The sequence below is a fragment of the Perca flavescens genome, chromosome 5 (assembly GCF_004354835.1).
Source record: "Perca flavescens isolate YP-PL-M2 chromosome 5, PFLA_1.0, whole genome shotgun sequence".
Taxonomy (NCBI): Eukaryota; Metazoa; Chordata; class Actinopteri; order Perciformes; family Percidae; genus Perca; species Perca flavescens.
The window spans coordinates 6,007,978-6,028,483 of record NC_041335.1 but is presented as its reverse complement, the minus strand read 5'-3'; the positions used below and the strand labels follow the sequence as shown (position 1 = coordinate 6,028,483).

Sequence of the window (20,506 nt, the reverse complement as noted above, 5' to 3'; positions counted from 1 at the left end):
ATAACTTTAGTCCTGTCGAGAGAACCATCTGGAAGGGCTTTGAAACTCAACTTACCATTCAAAAGACCCTATTCTTTATCCATTTCTCCTCAAGGAGCTTTGTTTCTTTGTTTTGGTTTATTGGGTCTTGAGCTGCTTATTAATGTTCAATGAGTTAGTTAAAATGTATGCCTAAGTAATAATGCCTGTTACTCAGAGCAGGAAGTCTCTCTTTTGATGAAGTGAGTGGCTTTTGCCTTTTGTTTGTGATTTAGAATCAAGTTTAACCTCCTAAGCCTACAAGGTGCAGCGTATGCATAATTATGGATCCAACTGTAGTTCTGGGCAAGACCCGCCCTACGAAGCAGCCTGACATCAGGTCAGGCATTGACCTAGTAGTTAAGGTTTGGATAGCCGATTGGTCAGGCATGAACGCCTGGCCAATCGTAGAGCGTGAAAGCTATTGAAGTGCGGGTCTTGCCCGGAACTGCAGTTGGACGTGCACCGTACACTACATCCAGTGTGGACGCAGTCACCGTCTTCTTCTTGGTGTTAGGTGACGGGGGGGCAAGGTGGAGGGTGGAGGTGTGGCCTTGACCAACTATAACTTTGCTCGTTTGCAAGCCACGATGTCTCTCTCTCATGGGTGGGCCAAATTCTCTGGGCGGGCAAAGCAGAGAAAGGGGAGGCAACCTTGCTCCTTATGACCTTATAAGGAGAAGATTCCAGATCGGCCCATCTGAGCTTTCATTTTCTCAAAGGCAGAGCAGGATACCCAGGGCTCGGTTTACACCTATCGCCATTTCTAGCCACTGGGGGACCATAGGCAGGCTGGGGGAACGCATATTAATGTTAAAAAAACATTTTCATGCCATGGGACCTTTAATGCGTTAATTTTGACAGACCTAATTTGAATATATTTATAAGTTGCTAAATCTAGCGAGAAAGTCACCAAGTTGGCAACACTTTCACCATCGTTACTGCTACAGCTTCCTGATTTCCCAAACTATGGAGCGACATCACAGAACATGCGTTCGAATCCTGTGGCAATTTCATGCATGTCTTCCCCATCTCTCTCCCCTTTCATATCTAAGCTATCCTGGTAATAAAAGGCGGAAATTCCCAAACATTTTTGACAGCAATACTTTATATAAAAGTATATATATAATTGTTAACACACTGGTATCGGATTGGTACGCGGTATCAGCGAGGTTCAATTTGGGTATCGAAATCAGTATCGGGAAGGACATGGTATCAGAACGTCTCTACCTTGGTACAAGTACCCCTGGTTGGGAATCACTGCTCTATGATATGTTCTAAGACATTCAACTATATTTTTTACTTCATAATACCTCTCAGTTTGTCTATAAGTGGATCTCAACCTGACCGGATTCTGACATGATCAAATTACAATAAAATATATCACGTTCCTGGATTTCAGTGAGGGAACTTTACACTTGTGAATTACTGCACAAAATAGTTTCTACAGTACATATGGTTTGAATCCCAGAATATCCAGAAATAATCAACCCTTCCAACAGTCCAATTCCATTACCACACCCTGCAGTTCATGCTCAGTAGCGCAAATTGTGTTCAGACTCACTGCCACTGCTGCTTTGGCTTCTCCTCTGCCTTCCACCATTAGACTTCCAGTTGAGTTTTTTGGATTTGTTGAGGACCTCCGCCCCTGTCTCGATGCCCAGGACCTGCCTCTGCACCAGCTTGTAGTATAGCCCCCCACTGGCCATCAGCTGACTGTGAGACCCCTGTTCAGCCACATGGCCCTTGTCGATCACAATGATGTTGTCTGCCTTCTCCACAGTGCTGAGCCGATGGGCGATCACCAACACCGTGCGCTCCTGCATGATGTTGTTTAGAGCCTTCTGAACCTGCAGCAGATATATCAGAGATTAACAAAATGATCACTGAGATGAATCAGCAGCTCTCGGACACATTCAAAAGTTCATTAATGTAGCCTTTCACTCACAATGTGTTCACTCTCTGAATCTAGGGCGCTGGTCGCCTCGTCCAGGATAAGAACACGAGGGTTGCGGATGAGAGCTCTTGCAATGGCCACCCTTTGTTTCTGCCCCCCTGACAACTGGGTGCCTTTCTCTCCAACATCTGGTGAATAAAAATGAGCAGTAATTCTGCTGCATGACTTCATCTTTATGAAGCACAAATAACAGTTAGCTCCATTTCCTTTTTATAAAACCCACAGTACTCTTCCAAAACGAACATAATAATTGAGATGTTAATTGGGGACAAGATCCCATTGAGTCTAAAAACTAACCGTGAGATTTCAAGCAGGAGACCAGAATGGGAAAGCTAGTATGAGGGCAATATTAAAATCTTATTTAATATAATTTTTTTTAACGATTACTGACTGGGTGTCTTGGCTTATCTATCTTTTTCTTTACCAATACATCGACGTCTGACCTCTAAACGAACACATATAAATAATAATTACTTGTTCCATAGCCTGTAGGGAGGGAGGTGATAAAATCATGAGCATTCGCCTTGATTGCAGCCTGCACCACAGTCTCCATTGGGATGTCAGTCAGGCCATAGGTGATGTTCTCCTCGACCGTCCGGGCAAACAGCACAGGCTCTTGGCCCACAAGAGCTACCTGCAGAAACAAAATAACAAATGGATGGTTTTATGTGTGAAAGACCTTAACCAACAATGAACTGATCCCAGTAACAAGTATAGTATGTAGCAAACGTTGTCCAAAAACTATTAAAAACACATCAGTTCAGGCGCAAGGGTAGCTCAGTTGGTATAGCGCGTGCCCACATGTAGAGGTTTGAATCTGACCTGTGGCAATTTCCTACATGTCTTCCCTCTCTCTCTCTCCCCTTTCATATCTAAGCTGTCCCAGTGATTAAAGGCGGAAATGCCCAAAAATAATCTAAAAAAAACCCCACATCAGTTCGTCTGTGCTAGCTAAAGTAAATGGAGCCTGTATTCCTAGTTTATAATGTTTCACTTCGAAATGATTATTTAATTAATGTTACGAAAAATTTGCATTTTAGTTCTGACAGCTGCCAAAAACATTGTTGATATTAAAGGGTAAAGGTTTTTGGACTTCCGGTATGGCGACTTAGGAGGACGCAGCAGAACGGACGGTCTCCCGATTTTCTCCTTTTCATACACTCCTTTTGCAGTGAATTTCACTTTAAAAACGTTTTAAAGTCGACTAAGGAAGAGCTTACATACTAACTGATGCACAATGAGTAACGTTAATCCTAAACAGAGAAGTGCAGCGTCGCAGTCGAAAAAGGCTAGCGCTGCTAGCAAACTAACGAGCATGGTAACTGTGGCGTCTCAATTTAGAAACCAAGACTCGGAGGGAAACATGGACGATTCCCTGTCCATGACACAACTGATTGCTGAACTACCCTGCTGCTGGAGCGTCTGGACGACCTGGAGAATAGATCGCGCCGATCTAATCTGCACATCCTGAATGTACCTGAGGGGAGCGAGGATGGCAAGGATCCCACCGTATTCGTTTCGGAATTACTGGCTGAAGCAATGGCTGAGGTATTCACGAGCCCACCACCACTGGGCAGAGCGCATCGCTCTCTCGGTCTCAAGCCTACAGCGGGTAAGCCCGCGCGAGCCTTTGTACTGTGTTTTCACCGTTATAGTGACCGGGAGCTTGCCCTCAGATATCTTGGACAGAACTTTTCCCAGAGGTACCACTGTGTTAATTATTTTCTCTCTATCTCGTATTTGGTCATCGGATGGTTAATGGGTTGTAGTATCAGCAGTTCAATTGTTCTGAGATATACCCTTTGAGTATTCGTTACTTCCTGTATGAGCCTTCTATGTTCACTGTTATGTTTGATAATCGGGAGACTTCCACAGGAAAGGAGACTATCGCGAGATCAGCGTAATGAGGAAATCAACATATCGGATGCTTAACGGCTTAGGGGTGCAGCCTTCTTGTATAGGGAAGGGTTTGCTTGGGGAAGGGTGGTTTTTTGTTTCTTCTTTTTACTTTTCTGGTTTGATACTTATTGGGCATTTATTGCAGGTTTTGGTTTGGGCTTTGCAACTACATACAACATACATAACTATGTTGACGGAGACAATAAACTGTGTAAGATTTATATCATCTACTCTTATGACTAATAATCTATAAACAAGAGACATACTATGGGATTCACAAAAATTATTTCATGGAACATATCGTGATGTAACTCGTAATAAAGCATAAGAAAATCCTCACCTATCTCAAGCAAAACAAATCAGACATAGCTATGCTGCAAGAAACTCATCTGTGTGAGTGCTGAGGAATCTGAGAAATTTAAGAGGGGGTGGATTGATCAAGCATACTCAAGTACATTCAACACTAGGAGTAGGGGTGTCGCTATTTTGATTAGAAAAGGTTTAGACTTTAATGTCCACAAAGCATATAATGACCAGGAAGGCAGGTGGATAGCCTTGGATTCAAGCTTAAAAGGACAGAAAGTTACGGTTATGAATATCTATGCCCCCAATGTGATATCTCCCGATTTCTTTAACAAAATTTGCAATATTATTAGAAATATTGGTAATCATAATGTAATACTTGGTGGTGATTTCAACCAGGTCAGTAATACACAGCTGGATAAGTCAAGTCACAAACAGGCCATACCTTTAATGTACACAGCCATTGATACTATGATAGATGAATGTGGACTAATAGATATATGGCGTACACTTCATCCTCTAGAGAAAGAGTTTACATTCTTTTCCCAAATATTTCTATTGACAAAAATAAGAGGCGGGGGAAATTAATAAGACTTTCAAGTCTTTTTACCAAGATTTATATACATCGCAAGGGGAAGTATCTATAGAACAATATGACCAATTCTTCTCTTCCCTACAGATTCCTTGTCTATCCACACAAGATAGTGACTCGTTAGAAAATGACATGACATTAGAAGAGATTAAGTGTGCCATACAGGACCTCAAGCCAGGCCGTGCCCCCGGGGAAGATGGTTTTCCCTCTGATTTCTATAAAAAGTTTTCTGAGGTGTTAGCCCCTAAATTGCTTTGTGTCTTTCAGAATGCTCTGGTAAAGGGTAAGCTTCCAGAGAGTATGAGAACCAACATAATCACTCTCATTCATAAAAAAGGGAAAGACCCTCAACAATGTGCAAGCTACAGACCCATTTCACTTGGTAATGTTGATGGGAAGATATTAGCCAAAATGCTTGCAAAAAGATTGGATCAAATACTACCTACTATTATACATCCTGACCAGGTTGGTTTCATCAGGGCTAGGTGTTCAGCAGATAATAGGAGACGATTATTACACCTTATGTGGAGCTCTAGAAATAACACTGACCCTGTCATGGCCTTCTTTCTAGATGCAGAGAAGGCCTTTGAAATAAAAACCCCATTCAACCCTGTCAAACACTTAAAAGAGTTGGTTTTGGACCTTTATTTACTAAATAGGTAAATTTACTTTACACTGAACCAGTGGCATCAGTACTATGTAACAGTGTAATGTCATCGCGGTTTGAGCTACATAGAGGCACTAAACAAGGGTGTCCCCTTTCCCCTCTAATTTTTGCACTGGTCTTAGAGCCATTAGCTATTGCAATACGTAATAATCCAAATATTAAAAGGTGTTATAGCGGGCCAGCAGGAGCATAAGTTACTTCTATATGCTGATGATATATTACTTGTCTCCAGTAACCCACAAATGACAGTACCTACAATGTGCTCTTTAATTGACGATTTTTCCCAGATCTCAGGCTACAAAATCAATTGGACCAAGTCAGAAGTAATGCCATTGTCTAAAAATTGCCATGGGATAACAAGGGACCAGTGGCCATTTAGATGGGTCTCATCAGGCATGGTTTATCTGGGAATTAAACTCATACCAGGATTGGAGAAAATGATGCAGATTAACTTTCAACCAATTATTCAGGATATCCGAAATTTGTTACAGAACTGGAGTAAACTTACATTATCCATTATGGGTCGAATGAATTAGTTAAAATAATAATTGGACCTAAAATTAATTATCTATCATACATGCTTCCACTTGTGCTGCCACCATCCCATCTGAAAGAATACAATGAATATGTAGAATCCTTCATCTGGCAAGGGAAGAGATCCCTCTTTAATCATACTAAATTGTATTCTGCTAAAAGTTCAGGCGGGCTCTCTCTTCCCAGAATTGACTGGTATTCTCGCTCTCGCAGCTGGCTAAAAATAATATGACATACAACAAAGCCCCTGCTTGGGTGCATATTGAAAAATAACTAATTGCCCCATTTCCATCGGAGGCCTTCTTTACACAGTTTACCCGACCAATACCAGACCAAAATCCAGTTCTTAAATTCACTAGGGAAAGTTGGAAATTGTATCACCTACATTCAAAACAAACCCCATGGCTAACAACTAGAGCCTCAGTTTGGCACAACACCAAGCTACGAATAGATTAAAAGGCTTTCTGATGGATACAATGGGCTAATATGGGAATATGGTATTTAGATAACCTATTAAAACAAACTTACAGGCTATCGAACACTGATTTTTGGAAATACTTCCAAATAAGACATTGTCTCCATGCAACTCTAAAAAAATTTAAAAAAAAAGTTTTTTGTGCCTATATTAGAGGTGCTAATGCACCTAACTTAAATAGTCTTAAAGTGGCATGGGAAAGAGATTTAGGGTGTGTGATCAAAGAAGAAGCTTGGAAACAGGTTGTTTCAAAATGGCATGCTAACGTTCGTGAAACTCAATCCCAGCTGATAAATTATAAAATTCTTAATAGATGCTACTGGACTCCAAGCAAATTGGCTAGACTTCAACTAAGGAATACTGCACTATGCTGGCGATGTAACAAAGATATAGGAACTATGGCTCATATGTTATATGAATGTGACATGGTGGAGGATATGTGGGAGAAAATCGTACAATTGGTTAATAATGTTTTTCGTCTTTCATTATATAAGAACCCTGTCTTGTGTATGTTGGGTATTGTACCAGAGGATACACACATATCTTGACAACAGACGCTATGGTGCCGTTTAGCTATGGTTTCTGGTTGCAGAGTCATTCTTAGACACTGGAAGTCAGACACACCTTCCTCATATGATGAATGGTTGGACCTTATGTCAAGCATTGCCAGCTATGAACGTGTGATATTTAGAACCTCAGGACGCTTTGATGTGTTTATGAAAATGTGGGGTCCTTTTCTCTCATTAACTGAGAATGCATCACCGGTATAAAAGAAAAAAAAAAAAAAAGTCTTCCAAATATATATCTTGCCTCTGTGTTTTAACCTACTAGTACTGTAAGTCTAAACATTATTTATCTTCTTCTTTGAGACCTTTTTTTAATATTTTTGTATGGGGGGGGCTTTATGCTGGGTTAAGGGGTTTAAAAAAATAAAGCAAACTGTCACTATTAACACTCATTTTCTGATGGTTGTTCATGTTCTGACTGTTGCTCATGTTCAAAAAAAGTTAAATAAACAAAAAAACGGGAAAGGGAAGGAAAAGTTGGAAAGTACTGAGTCAGACTTACATAGGGTTGGGTATCGTTTTTTTTTTTTTTCGATTCCGGTGCTAAATCGATACTTTTAAAAGGGTGCTGGTGCCTAAACCGGTACTTTTCAATAAAGTTAAAAAAAAAAAAAAGAAGAAAAAAAATAAGGGTAGTAAACAACAGTCAGTGACTTGTTTATTGCTAAGGCCATGGTCAAAATTAAAGATTTAATAATAACGTAATAACTATAACAATAACTTATTTCACCAGTAAATTGCTGTTGAACCCCAGATGGGAAAAGGGTATTTTACAATCACTGTCAATGCACCACGAGGCTACCTGTTTTAAGTGAATCTGTGTTGTTTAATTCCGACAACGGCAGCTGCAAGTGAACGCACCGTCTGTGTTGTTTAATTCCGACCATATAAACATACTGTATATCTATGAATTGCGACAACGGCAGCTGCTGCGCTGCAGAGCAGACTGTTACATCCCGCTGTAGAAGTCCTCCACAGTGAAATACAGTCACACTTTACACTGTTTAACGTTAGCTGTCAGCATTTTAACCGTGATTAATCCAGCTGCTAGCTAAAGGTAGGCTAACGTTACATGCTGTCAGGTGTAGTGTAAAGTCAGGCACCGAAATGAGGCACCGAAACTTTCGTTCTTATTCGGTCTCGTTACTACCGTTTACGTCGGCAACGGTTCCCTATTGGCACAGAGTTTCGGTACCCAACCCAAGACTTACACATTATTAGTTTTGGTCTTTTCATTTGTTTGATTTGTTGACAATACGACAAATAAAGAATATGCAAGTATTAAACTTTAAAAGAACACATTCTGTCCTAAATGTTGAACTCCATCAATCCCACTGAAGTGGTCTGACCTTGGAGTGGAGGTAGTCATGCTGGAAGGTGTGAATGGGCTTTCCATCCAGCAGCACTTGGCCTTGCTGAGGAAGGTAGAAGTTTTCCAGCAGACTCACGCAGGAGCTCTTTCCACTGCCTGAAGGACCCACGAGGGCGGTCACCTCCCCAGGCCGCAAAGTGAATGACACTCCCTTCAAAACACATCACAAAGTTGAAATATAGTAAAGAAATTAGGGGGTTTCGAGGCTAGGGCAACTTTTGCTGATATTCGCACATAATTGAATTATCTTCAAATATAACTATTATTATGTTCAAATAATATAAAAATTGCTGTGGTGATTGATTCCCGCAGAACCTGTGTTCCTGACACTTCTGTTTTATTTGTGTCTCACTAAATCAGTCTTACACGTAGCGCTGTCCATATTCTGTCAGTGGACAATGTTGTTACGCTGTTTGTATACACAAAAACGGCGTAATGCTAATGTAATTGCCCTGCTATGCCCTGCAGTGCCCTGCTACACCCTGCTATGCCCTGCTACACCATACAGTGCCCTGCTACGCCATGAACTACTACAACTACTATTTCTAATCATAGTTCCATTATCTTCCTTGTGACTATTATTGCCACTGTTCATCAACCCCCCAACCAGCACTGTCAGACATCGCCTACCAAGAGCCTGGGTCTGTCTGAGGTTTCTCGCTGAAAGGAAGTTTTTCGTCGCCAAATGCTTGCTCTTGGGGGAATTACTGGAATTGTTGGGTCTTTGAAAATTATAGTGTGGTCTAGACCTACTCTATCTGTGAAGTGTCTTGAGATAACTCATGCTATGATTTGATACTATAAATACAATTTAATTGAATTAATGAGGTTATAAACTGGCATTGCTAACAATGGCTAACCTGGCTAGAGCTAATGAAAACAGTGAAAATCCGACTTGTAAATGGAAACGTGTTCAACTGGAGTGTGACTCCATTCCCAGCTTTGGCTTCATAGGCAAATGGAACGCACTATTGACGCCATCCAAGACAATTGTGATTGGTTTAAAGAAATGCAAACGACCCAGAGCGTTTTTCACCTATACTGGAATGTATTTGCGATGTAGCCAGAACTTACTCCACAGCACTGTGGATATAGGTCTAGCAATGCAAGACTAGGAGTGGGAGCCAAAGAGTTGTACAGTTTATCAACACATGATGGCAGCAAGATCCCTGAGAACAAACCTTGAGAATTTCAGTCTCAGGGCGTGTTGGATAGGCAAACTTGATGTCTTTAAATTCCACCACACCGGTGCATGTGTCTGGAGCCTCTGTGCCATCAGCTGGGTGTTTGGGTTTCCTGTCCAGGTACTCGAAAACCTTCTCAGCAGCTCCAACTCCCTGCATGAGGCCTGTGTACACCGATGCAATATTCTATAAAGTAAACCACACGTGACTTTGGTTTAGGGGTTAAGTGTCTTCATACACACATAATGAAAATTATATTTATAAAACTGATGAAACACCTGAAGACATTCTCCCAGTTCGAGCATGTATATGAAAAAAGATATCAAGGCACCACTACTCATCTGACCGGTTATTACAAGGTGGCCGCCATAGTAGAGGATAGCAACCTCTAAAGCAAGCTCTGAGATCTGAAAAACACACAGAGATCAGATTGATGCCAACAGTGTAACATATAGCTACTGTATTAGTAAGTTAGATAAAAATCTAAAAACAGGTTTAGAGTTTGAAATCTTCATCTGAATGGACAACTGCTGATACCTACATTACTGGACCACATGTAGCCAGCATAGGCCAGGGCTTGTTTTTTGTTGAGCTGGAACATGACCAAAAGCTTGCCATAGTAGGACTCGGCCTCCCCACATTCGTTGGCAAAGCTCCGTACTGTCCTCATGGATGAAATGGTTTCCTCTGCAACTTTATTGGCATCTGCAAGGATTGTTTGCACCTCTTTGGTCAATTTCTTAAATAGAAATAAAAAAATAAAAAAAGTTAATTTAATTGCATCTGTATATAAAATGATTTACACATACACAAATCTACTTTACCTTGTAGTAATTGCCATAAAGTTTAGAGACAACGGCAATGAAAGGAAATCCCATGATGGCCACCAGTGTGAGCTTCCAGGACATCCCAAACATGAAGATGAAGACGCCAATGCCCTTGATGGTGCTCCGCAGGAAGATGTTGATATTCAGGGAAAGGAGGTCACTCACTTGGGTGGTGTCAGCTGACAGACGGGAAATGATGTCACCTACGAGGTGATATATCGGCATGAAATAACTTTAGAAGGACTGCTCTATTGAACAAGACCCCCACACAGGGGGAGAAAACAATAGTGCAGATATCACATACATATCACCTGTATGGTTTTCATCAAAAAAGCCAATTTCCTGCCTCATAAGAGTTCTGAAGAGATGGTTCCTAAGCCGAAGGTTTAATTTTGCTATCGTCAGAGTGAAGACTCCTCCACGTACTCCCATTGCAAGGGAACTGAGGAGAGGGCAAAGGTTTCACAAAGCATTAAAAGGGTAACTTTCTTCTTCTTTTTTTCAACCTGGACTCTATTTTCCTATGTTTTTGTGTCTAAGTGACTGATGGGTACAACAATCTTTTAAGCCGTGAGCCAGGTCCACTCCTCAGGATGTTTTTTATTACCTTTTTTCACTATTATTTCCTCTTATCTTATACCTTGGGCCATCACAAGTTGATAACTCAAAAAGAGAAGTTCATCCGTAATCAACTACAAACAAAAAGGTCCTTTTCTTTGAACCCATCAAGAGGAACAAATTCAAGACAATGTCGTCTACCACGCCTAAAAGGAAGCTTGTGGCATCAAACCAGAAAGTGATCCAGTACAAGGCCACAGGTGGGTTTATATTTCAGATCTTCATCAAATCCCTAGAACTTAAGTCACAAATTAGCATCTCTGACCTAATGACCTATCCCTTGACTCTGACGCCATACTCCATCTCAACAAAACGATGGCTTTTTCGCAAAATAACAACATAGTTAATGGGCTTATCATCGACCCACTGATTGGAATGGTTTTCTCAGATGATGAAAACAAGAAGGCACTCCTTCATTTACTTCTGGATCACTGGAGCTCTCATGATATGATGGAAGACATCATCCTGTCAGGCCTGTCATTTTCACAGAGGCTGGTCAAGCTTTCAAGCAGTGACGGACTGGCCATCTGGAATTTGGGCAAATGCCAGATGGGCCGCACCCCTATGGGCCACTACTGATAAAGTTATTTTATGCATGCAGCCGCAAGGTGCGTGGAAAGATGAACTCGGAAGGCAGAGTTACTATTTTCCAAGCTAGGTTGTTGACAAAAATAGGGCTAGTGTGTTGCAAATGCCAGGGCCGTTTTTTGATCCCAGTCCGTCACTGCTTTCAAGATAGAATGCAATGCTGGAGTTATGTCAAAAGAACTTCCACCAGAGATCTCTTCAAAACATGAAGAAACAGATGTGAGGGTGATCATTTACATGCAGTATATCCAAACTAAAATGCCTCACATCCGAACAGTTAAGAGTCTTTCTTTATCCCCCTGTATTATGCCAAGTCATCAACTGTCAACATCATCTTTGACATGGGAGATAGACTAATCAACATCAACCAGCTGGCTGAAGATTATTCACCTGAACACATTTCAGCTCTTCAGTACCGGTTTTTGGCACGGGCGAAGCGGGCAGCCGCCCGGGGCGGCATTTTTTCATGACACATGGGGGGCGGCACGAGCACAATCCTCGAAGAGGTTTTCTACTGTATTATCTATCATTTCACCGTGTGGGGAATCGGCCAATTTGGCACCCCTGCTTGCTGAGAAGGTACCGTGCACAGAGAAGCTGTGTGAGAAGGGGAGGCGGGAGGGGGGAGCGGGGGCCAGTTCACCTCTGGGTCGAACCGGTCAAACGGGTTGCTGGGCATAGGCACCGATGCAGTTGGTGCTCCGCTAATACTGAGCACCCACGAAGCTGATCGCGGTTATGTGTCAGTTAAACTTTTCATCTCCAATCCTATCCTGAGTTGAAAGACAGCCTACTTTACGACTTTATTATCAAGTTGATAGGCGTTCGTGTCGGCCGTCTGAAATGCAAACATTTTTTGACAACCTTTTTTTTTTTTTTTTTTTTTTTTTTAAAGGGCGTGCGCCCATGAGCACCCACGGAGGCGCCTAGGTTGCTTGGTCTCCCAAATGGAATGGTCAGGACAAGCGGGGGAACGGGGGACCACCATCCTTGAGCTCACACTTTGTGCTATGTTGAGGGTGATATTCGACAGCAAAAAGGCAGCAATCCCCAGAATCTTTGGGGGTGGTCGTCATCAAATTGTGATGGCCCAAGGTATAAGATAATAGGAAATAATAATGAAAAAAAAGGTAACAAAAAACATCCTGAGGAGTGGACCTGGCTCCCGGCCTATTTGTCATTGGTCCAGTATTAAGCAAGATTGCTGCAGTTGGCAGTCAGCGAAAAATGCTGCAATGTAACATAAATGGGCAATTGCGCACCTTCAATTTACGTTAAGTTGTTTTACTTTGAAAATGCCCACAGGATCAAAGTGATGACCAGGGCCATACGGAAACTGCAGACACAGAATTCCACAGAATATCCGACAGATTTTAAACAAATTCAAAAATAAAATAAAACTCAGAATGTTAAAGGTCCCATGACATGGTGCTCTTTGGATGTTTTTATATTGACCTTAGTGGTCCCATAATACTGTATCTGAAGTCTCTTTCCCGAAATTCAGCTTTGGTGCAGAACTACAGCCACTAGAGCCAGTCCCACAATGATCAATCATCTGAGCTTTCCTTTTCTCAAAGGCAGAGCAGGATACCCTGGGCTCGGTTTACACCTATCGCCATTTCTAGCCACTGGGGGACCATAGACAGGCTGGGGGAACTCCTATTAATGTTAAAAAACCTCATAAAGTGAAATTTTCATGCCATGGGACCTTAAACACATCTCCACCACAAGCAGAAAACCATTCTGGATCACCGCTGAAACTAGGCCTAGTGATGACACACATCACGTCTTCTGATGGTCTCCTGATACTCACCTGGCAAAGGCCAGCACTGACAGTGTGATCACAGGCTTAGCGAAGTGCTCCATGCTCTGGTCAACCACAATGCTATCAATTGCTTTCCCATAGTAGTACGGTATGAAGGCCTCACCTGCAGGTTAGAGAGAGAGGCCAAAATATAATGTAAGGGCTGTCCACATGCCATCAATTATCAAGATGCTTAGTGAAAATTCTGTCAAATTAGTATCACTTAACCAGTTGACAAACATCTATCTTTTGGGAAGAAAATAAGAAACTCTGAGTCCCCTTGTGAAAATATTCCAGAGATGGACATTTGTCTCTATTTTCTGATGGTCCACAGACCCAAAGGTTGACTGAGAAAATAATCGTCTGACTCATAAAAAGTTAGTTATTTTAAGCCCTTGTTAAAGGGGCCATAATTTACACTGTTAGAAGTCGTTTTTAAAGGACAATTCTGGCACAAAATGAACCTAGGGGTTAATAACATATGTGTACTGAGTCAACCGTTCTCTGGGATATGTTTTCATAATAAGCGAACGTGGATCTAGCTTGAAACAAGATACCGCAAACCGCTGATTAGCTTATGAAGCTAGCCTTCGGGGCAGAGGGTAAATCACTATTTCTACACCACTAACAAGGCTCAAAATAGCACCACACTTCAAGGGTAGCATAATGAGGGTCCCTACATGTAAACCAAAGCATTGACAACTTTGTACAACTTTATTAAAAAGATAGTTTATAAAGACTGTACCGTTCACTATACCGGCAGGCGCCATCTTGGGAAAACGGTCATGACCAGTCGAACGACGAACGCCGTGCTACCAGTAACCAGTAACATATGCTGCGTTACAGACACAATTTTTAGCCCGTAAGTTACAACTTCAAGTCACGACTCACGACATGGTAGCGTTCCAGGCAAAGTCACGAGCTGACTAGCTAAACATTGTGCCGTTGGCAGGGTTCAGGCTACCTACGTTTGACTGGCCATGACTGTTTTCCCAAGATGGCGCCTGCCTGTATACATGAACGGTAGTCTTTATAATCTATCTTTTTAATAAACTGTCTGTACACTTACAAAGTTATCAATGCTTCGGTTTACATGTAGGGACCCTCATAATGCTACCGTTGAAGTGTGGTGCTATTTTGAGCCTTGTTAGTGGTGTAGAAATAGCGATTTGCCCTCTGCCCCGAAGGCTAGCGTTATAAGCTTATCACCAGTTTGTGCTAGCTTGTTTCAAGTTAGAGACGCATTCGATTAGCATGAAAACATGTCCCAGAGAACGGTCGACGTGGTACACACATGTGATTAACCCCTAGGTTCATTTTATGCCAGAATTGTATTGAACCGGTATTGTAAATTTGTATCATACATTGTTTTCCTTTCTGAAGATGTATCTGCGTGAACCTACATTGAACCAATCCTCCTGTCCTATGGAGCCTCTTTCTTATCTACTCTCACGTCATGGAAGTGAATGGAGAGATTGTTAGAAAATGTGTGTGCTTTGTGTTGCTTTGTTCTTCAAAATCTCATAACTGCTTTCAGAATCAACTCACAGAGATCAAGCCAGTAGATGATAGGATACGAACCCAAAACAATCGTGATCAGAATGTAACATTGAGCTATTGTGTATATGTCCTGAAAAACACTGCACCAATAAATGCACTGCATCTTCAATAAGGTGCTATAAGGTCCTTTCACCCCCGTTTTTATCTCCTATCTCTAATGTTGTGTCGGTGTAAAACATAAGGAAAACAAAGCCCATCACTGTTTTACTTTTGACATTGAAGTGTCGCCACTTAGTTGCTCATAATGAGAGCAATAGCTAAGTGTTGCATAATCTGGAATGAGAAACACGCTCATAAACTATAGACTCAGTACTTAAACACAATTACCAAGACACTGAGCTACTGCACAGGAGTGTTGCAAGCCTTTGTAACTAGGGCTGGGTACCTAAGTCAATACTTTTTAGACACCGACCAAATTGCCTCTAAAGTATCAAGTATCGAAAAATGCCTCGTCATGCAATGCCCAATTTCAATCCCTAAGAAGTAAATTTCATCAGCATCAGTGAGCCAATAAGCATGCAGCATGCATCCACCAAGATCTAGCAATGTTTGTGATTGGCTGGTTAGCGTTACACGTTGTAGAGGCAGGCAGGAAAAACTCTACGTTACGCACAGAGACGGGGCTCACGTAGGTGTAATGTTGGAATTTCTTTTTGTTTTATAAAATTGGTATTGAGAAAAGTATTGTTTAGGAACCGGTATCGAAGTCACGGAATTGCAGGGACGTGCACAGATACGGGCTATTGTTGCCTGGGCAACAGCGCGTTTGCCCCAATTGTGTTGAAATAAAATATTGGTCCGCGACCTAAGGCCGGATTCATAGGCGCGGACCATATAGCCAGCTGCACTTTGATAACTTCTCTTCAAAGTATGAAAAAGTCCCAAAACGAGGTCTCAGAAAATCCATGCAGAGTCAGATGTGAAAAAGAGAAAAGCCTGAGCAAGTACCGGAAAGCTTGCTAAAGTTCGCCTTATATCGTCCAAAAGAGAGACCCTCCTCCTAAGGAGCGCTCCAATGATCACCTTCAAAACACGTGTGTAAAACTTTAATTGGCTACTTTTGAGGCTGAAGACCACCTTTTTGGGGGATTTTCCACTAGATGAAGTCATTTAGCTGATCTTGCATTTTGAACGCTTAAAAGGAACACGCCGACTTATTGGGAATTTAGCTTATTCACCGTAACCCCAGAGTTAGATAAGTCGATACATATCCTTCTCATCTCCATGCGTGCTGTAATGCTGTCTGACAGCTCCAGCGGCATCAGGCCAGCACAGAACATGCAGGTGAATGGTTCCAGCAATCCTACTGCTCCGAATAACTGACAAAATAACGGCAACATGTTCCCATTTACATGTTGTGATTTATAGAGTCACAGCATGTACAAAAAACAACGTAACATGAGACACAGCCGTCTTCTAACTGTAAACAAACCGGGAACTATATTCTCAGGTGGAAGAATATAGTACTTGGGAGGAGTGATATGCTCGCAGCAAGCCTGTCTGAGAATATAGTTCCCGGTTTGTTTACTGTTAGAAGATGGCTGTGTCTCATGTTACGTTGTTTTTTGTACACACTGTGACTAGTGACAAATCACAACATGTAAATAGGAACATGTTGGCGTTATTTTGTCACTTTTGTCACAATTCGGTAGCAGCAGGCTAGTTGGAACCAGTTACCTGCAGGATCTGTGCTGGGCTAAGCTAATGCTGGAACCGTCAGACAGCGTTACAGCACGCACGGAGATGAGAAGGGTATGTATCGACTTGTCTTACTCTGGGCTTTATGGTGAATAAGCTAAATTCCCAATAAGTCGGCGTGTTCCTTTAAGGCGTTGGCTTGGTGCCCGCCATGGCTTTTGCAGCCGTGAGGAAGGCAGCCGTGAGAGAAAGTCTGTGACTCCCACCAGGCAGACACATTGACATCTCCTATCTATATCACATTGATACACGTTGTATATGTAATATATAACATAATTCAATTAAAAACCAGATTTATCATATTTTGCCACAACGATTGGCTGAGCTGCCCCTCTGGAGAAAGAGCCTAAATAAACTTTTTTCTTTCTTTTCTTTTCTTTTCTTTTCTGTTGTGGCTGCATCAATACGATAAGCCCATCATTAGTAAAGTTAAATCAAATTAAATCGCCATATCATCCAATTTTGTGTTGATTTATTTTGCCACTATAACTCAGAGATGCCCTCTGCCCCCAATCTAGGGCTAGGACGGTTACCGCATTACCACGGTCACGTCCCGCCTACCGCTGGTCTGAGCTCGTCACCATCATCACCGCAAAAAAGCATTGGCCTGATCGTTGTGTCAATTGACATGGATTTACTGATTCTAATGACATGGATTGTGTCTGATGACATTGTGTCTTACGTGGATTCAAGGTTTTCTAAACAAAACTAATCATCAAAAGATGGAGAAAAAAAAAAAAAGAAAAAAGAATGGCATTCCATTCTTCTTCCCTGCGGTTTTGGCATTGGTATCGACATTTTTAAACGATACCAAGCCCCATTTGTAACGGACAAGATTAAACACTTTGACTGGACTGGTTTATAATACTATATCAAGGAGACACTCACACACAGCTGAGATGATGAGAAAGAGGACGGCTACAGAGAGCAGCCCACCATCCTTTCTGCAGTAGAGCAGCAGACGTCCCAGTGTAGCCCCAGAGCTGGTCTTCTCCTTCTCCTGGCTTCCCTCCTCCTCTTTTTCCTTCTTCCTCCTCTCAAACCCCACCTCTTGCTCCTCCTCACCAGCTGTCTCCATCAGCTTGTCAGTGTCCTGGGAGGCCCCTTCTCCTCCACCGCTGCTGCTGCTGCTGTTGTAGTGACTGCTGGCCGAGTTGGACTCCCTCCCCAGCAGTCTCCAGAGCAGCAGGACACCCAGAGAAGAGGCACAAGTCCAACATATCAGGCTCAGGATCCAGGGCTGGTGGCTCAGAGGCCCCAGCTCGCTCAGTATCAGCATCTTGGCCAGGGCGTAGGTGGCAACGATCAGGCAGGTGAGGACAATGAGGGTGGTGAGTTTTGCGACCCTCGGTGGGCCGTCTTTTCTATTCCATGACACCCCTATGGAGGCTCCTAGCAGGAGGGAGGCTCTGAGCAGCACAGTCCCCCAGAGGTCCAATGCTGACTGGAGGATGTTAAAGTTCAGGGCATCATTTCTGAATATGCTCAAGTGTGATCCGTGTGTGTATATGACAGTGGTGACAACCACGTCCAGTAGGGTATACAACACAGTGCAGCTCACAGCTACTCTGATGCCCATGCTGCTTATTAAGATAGTTATTCAGAAAGTTATCATAAGTAGGCTACTACGAGTGTTAAAAAAAATATATATATATATATATATATATAAAAGTATCTAGCCACTCCCAAGTGGACACATAGTGATACACACAACGATCACTCAGAAGAAACAGAAATGACTTTAGTTATTTCTTTACACCTACTTTTATTTTGAAGGGAAGTACTTCCGGTATTCTGTGGCTCGTAGCTACAGGGGGGGGAATGTGAGGTAGCTCAACAATAAGAAGTTACAATTTAAGCTCTCACAACGCAGTAAACGGTCGTCCAGTAAAGTTGCAATATCAGTCTAACAAATGGTTCACAGTAGAATTAACTAGCAATGTAAGTTAGCTGGTAGCAGGCGGTGAGCGGTGTGGCATCATGTTTCAAACGCGTCCGTCCATGTTATTAAATCCCTTTTTGTCCACCCAGGAATTCACCTATTTACTGTATTCTCTCTCCGTTCATAATAAAATACACAGCCGCATAAATACGGTACACGGCACGTTAAGAGACAGCATCTACGTCTCAACCTGAGTCACGTTAGATTAGGTTTGTGAGAGTGAACCATGAACCGACCTTGTTTTAAGTAGACACCGGTAACAAAGATCGTCTATACAGCACAGAGGTCTAGACCCTAAAAACCTGTCAGCCACGAAATGACATTAAGAAAAAGAGATACCCCCTCGCCCTCACCATGTTCACATAATCAAAACAGACCCGAGTGTCCTTGTATTTTCAAAATTACACTCATTTCTCACTTAACCTTATTTGGAATTCCCAATCAGTTTGTAGCCTAATTGTAGTCTGTGTGAAGTGTATGGTAATTGAGTCTATTTAAGTACCTGGTTGATGATTTAAAAGGGAGAAAACTGCGTCTCCCTGAGAACCCAGCAAACTACCAAACATGCACATTTCCCATGAAATGAATAGACGCACAGTGGTTTCAATGCGCGAAAAAAGGAGGCAGAATGATACCTCTTTTGCTTTTTAGCACTCCGAGCTAAGTTGTTGCGGAAGTAAACGTAGTGTGGCTCCTCCCACAACAGGTATTAGTGAGTGTTCAAGAGCTGCGGGTCAAAAAAACCCAAATTATGTTGAAAAATTGTGTGATCGTCGACAATGTAGGCTATTAAGAGGACTTTCTCTCAGTGAAAGTGGCGTTTTGTTAAACCCCAGCTGTTATAATATAAGTTATCTTTTGGACATTTTAGGCGTCTATTTATACAGGACAGCTGAAGACATGAAAGGGCAGAGAGAGGGGGAATGACATGCAGCAAAGGGCCGCAGGGCGGAGCCGAACCCGCGGCCGCTGCCCCAAGGAGCAAATCTCCATACGTGGGCGCCTGCTCCACCAGGTGAGCTACCCAGGCACCCGTTTTCAGACATTTTAATGCAGAAATGTTACATATTGTACCTTTAAAATAGCCTACTATTGTTAGTATAATAATAATAATAATAATAATACATAGTAATTCTATAGTTTTATGAGTTGTGTTCTTACACTATCCCAAATGTTAGTTATTTAGTTTATTAATGATTTTATGTACTTTTTCCTGACTGACCTCCTTAATTTGGAAAAGCTTTGATGGCTCAGACTTTGTGGTCTGTGATAGGGTTGCTGGTTCAAAATTCTCAGCAAGCCCCTCCACTGACTGAATAAAGAAGTTATTTAATTAATTTGCATTAGCTGAATTGTTAGTGCTGATAACTCCATTCACTTCGAATTCTGTTATTGTTTGCATAGTCTCTTTTTTTCATTAGCTGACGAGTGTCATTGTTCAGCCATGGTAAGGAGACTTTTCGTTGAGTTCCTTTGAATGTCTTAGTGTATTTCCCAATCAGGTTTGTGAGGTTTTTCATCAGGGAGTTACAACAATGTTCTAAATCATTCGATTCTAGAACGTTATTCCAGTCTAACTTATTTAGATCATTTTCAACTTGTGTCAGCTTATTTTTGGGCATACCCGGGTTCCCTGGTTTACTTTCGTTTGCGAATTTTGGTAAACGTTGTTTAGTGAGTTTTCGGACAGCCATTGTCATATTATGATCAGAGAGCCCCGTTATTAGATTATACGTTCTGATGATTCGCTGGGGTCTGTTAGTGACTATCAGATCTATCATAGTTTTACTCGTTCGCGTACCTTGTTGGGCCCTTCATCATCTTCTGAAGACTGTGTTTTGACAGCATTCTCTTTAAGTTTTTTCTACGGTTTTTCTCTGGCCAGTTAATATTAAAATCACC

The 20,506-nt window shown here is 42.0% G+C and overlaps 1 protein-coding gene across 1 annotated transcript in view; it reads right to left on the bottom strand.

The window, feature by feature from the left end:
• Positions 1 to 860: 860 nt before the first annotated feature.
• abcb9 (ATP-binding cassette, sub-family B (MDR/TAP), member 9) overlaps positions 861 to 20,506 on the bottom strand; it is a 58,560-nt gene continuing 38,914 nt past the window's right edge. The window contains exons 13-23 of the mRNA XM_028577664.1: positions 17,551 to 18,264; positions 13,414 to 13,528; positions 10,706 to 10,836; positions 10,392 to 10,597; positions 10,109 to 10,306; positions 9,846 to 9,974; positions 9,565 to 9,753; positions 8,361 to 8,534; positions 2,450 to 2,609; positions 1,967 to 2,103; positions 861 to 1,868 (exon numbers count right to left, since the gene is read on the bottom strand). Coding sequence (XP_028433465.1) covers positions 1,554 to 1,868; positions 1,967 to 2,103; positions 2,450 to 2,609; positions 8,361 to 8,534; positions 9,565 to 9,753; positions 9,846 to 9,974; positions 10,109 to 10,306; positions 10,392 to 10,597; positions 10,706 to 10,836; positions 13,414 to 13,528; positions 17,551 to 18,264 — 2,468 coding nt within the window. The 3' untranslated portion in view covers positions 861 to 1,553. The remainder of the gene's footprint in view (positions 1,869 to 1,966; positions 2,104 to 2,449; positions 2,610 to 8,360; positions 8,535 to 9,564; positions 9,754 to 9,845; positions 9,975 to 10,108; positions 10,307 to 10,391; positions 10,598 to 10,705; positions 10,837 to 13,413; positions 13,529 to 17,550; positions 18,265 to 20,506) is intronic.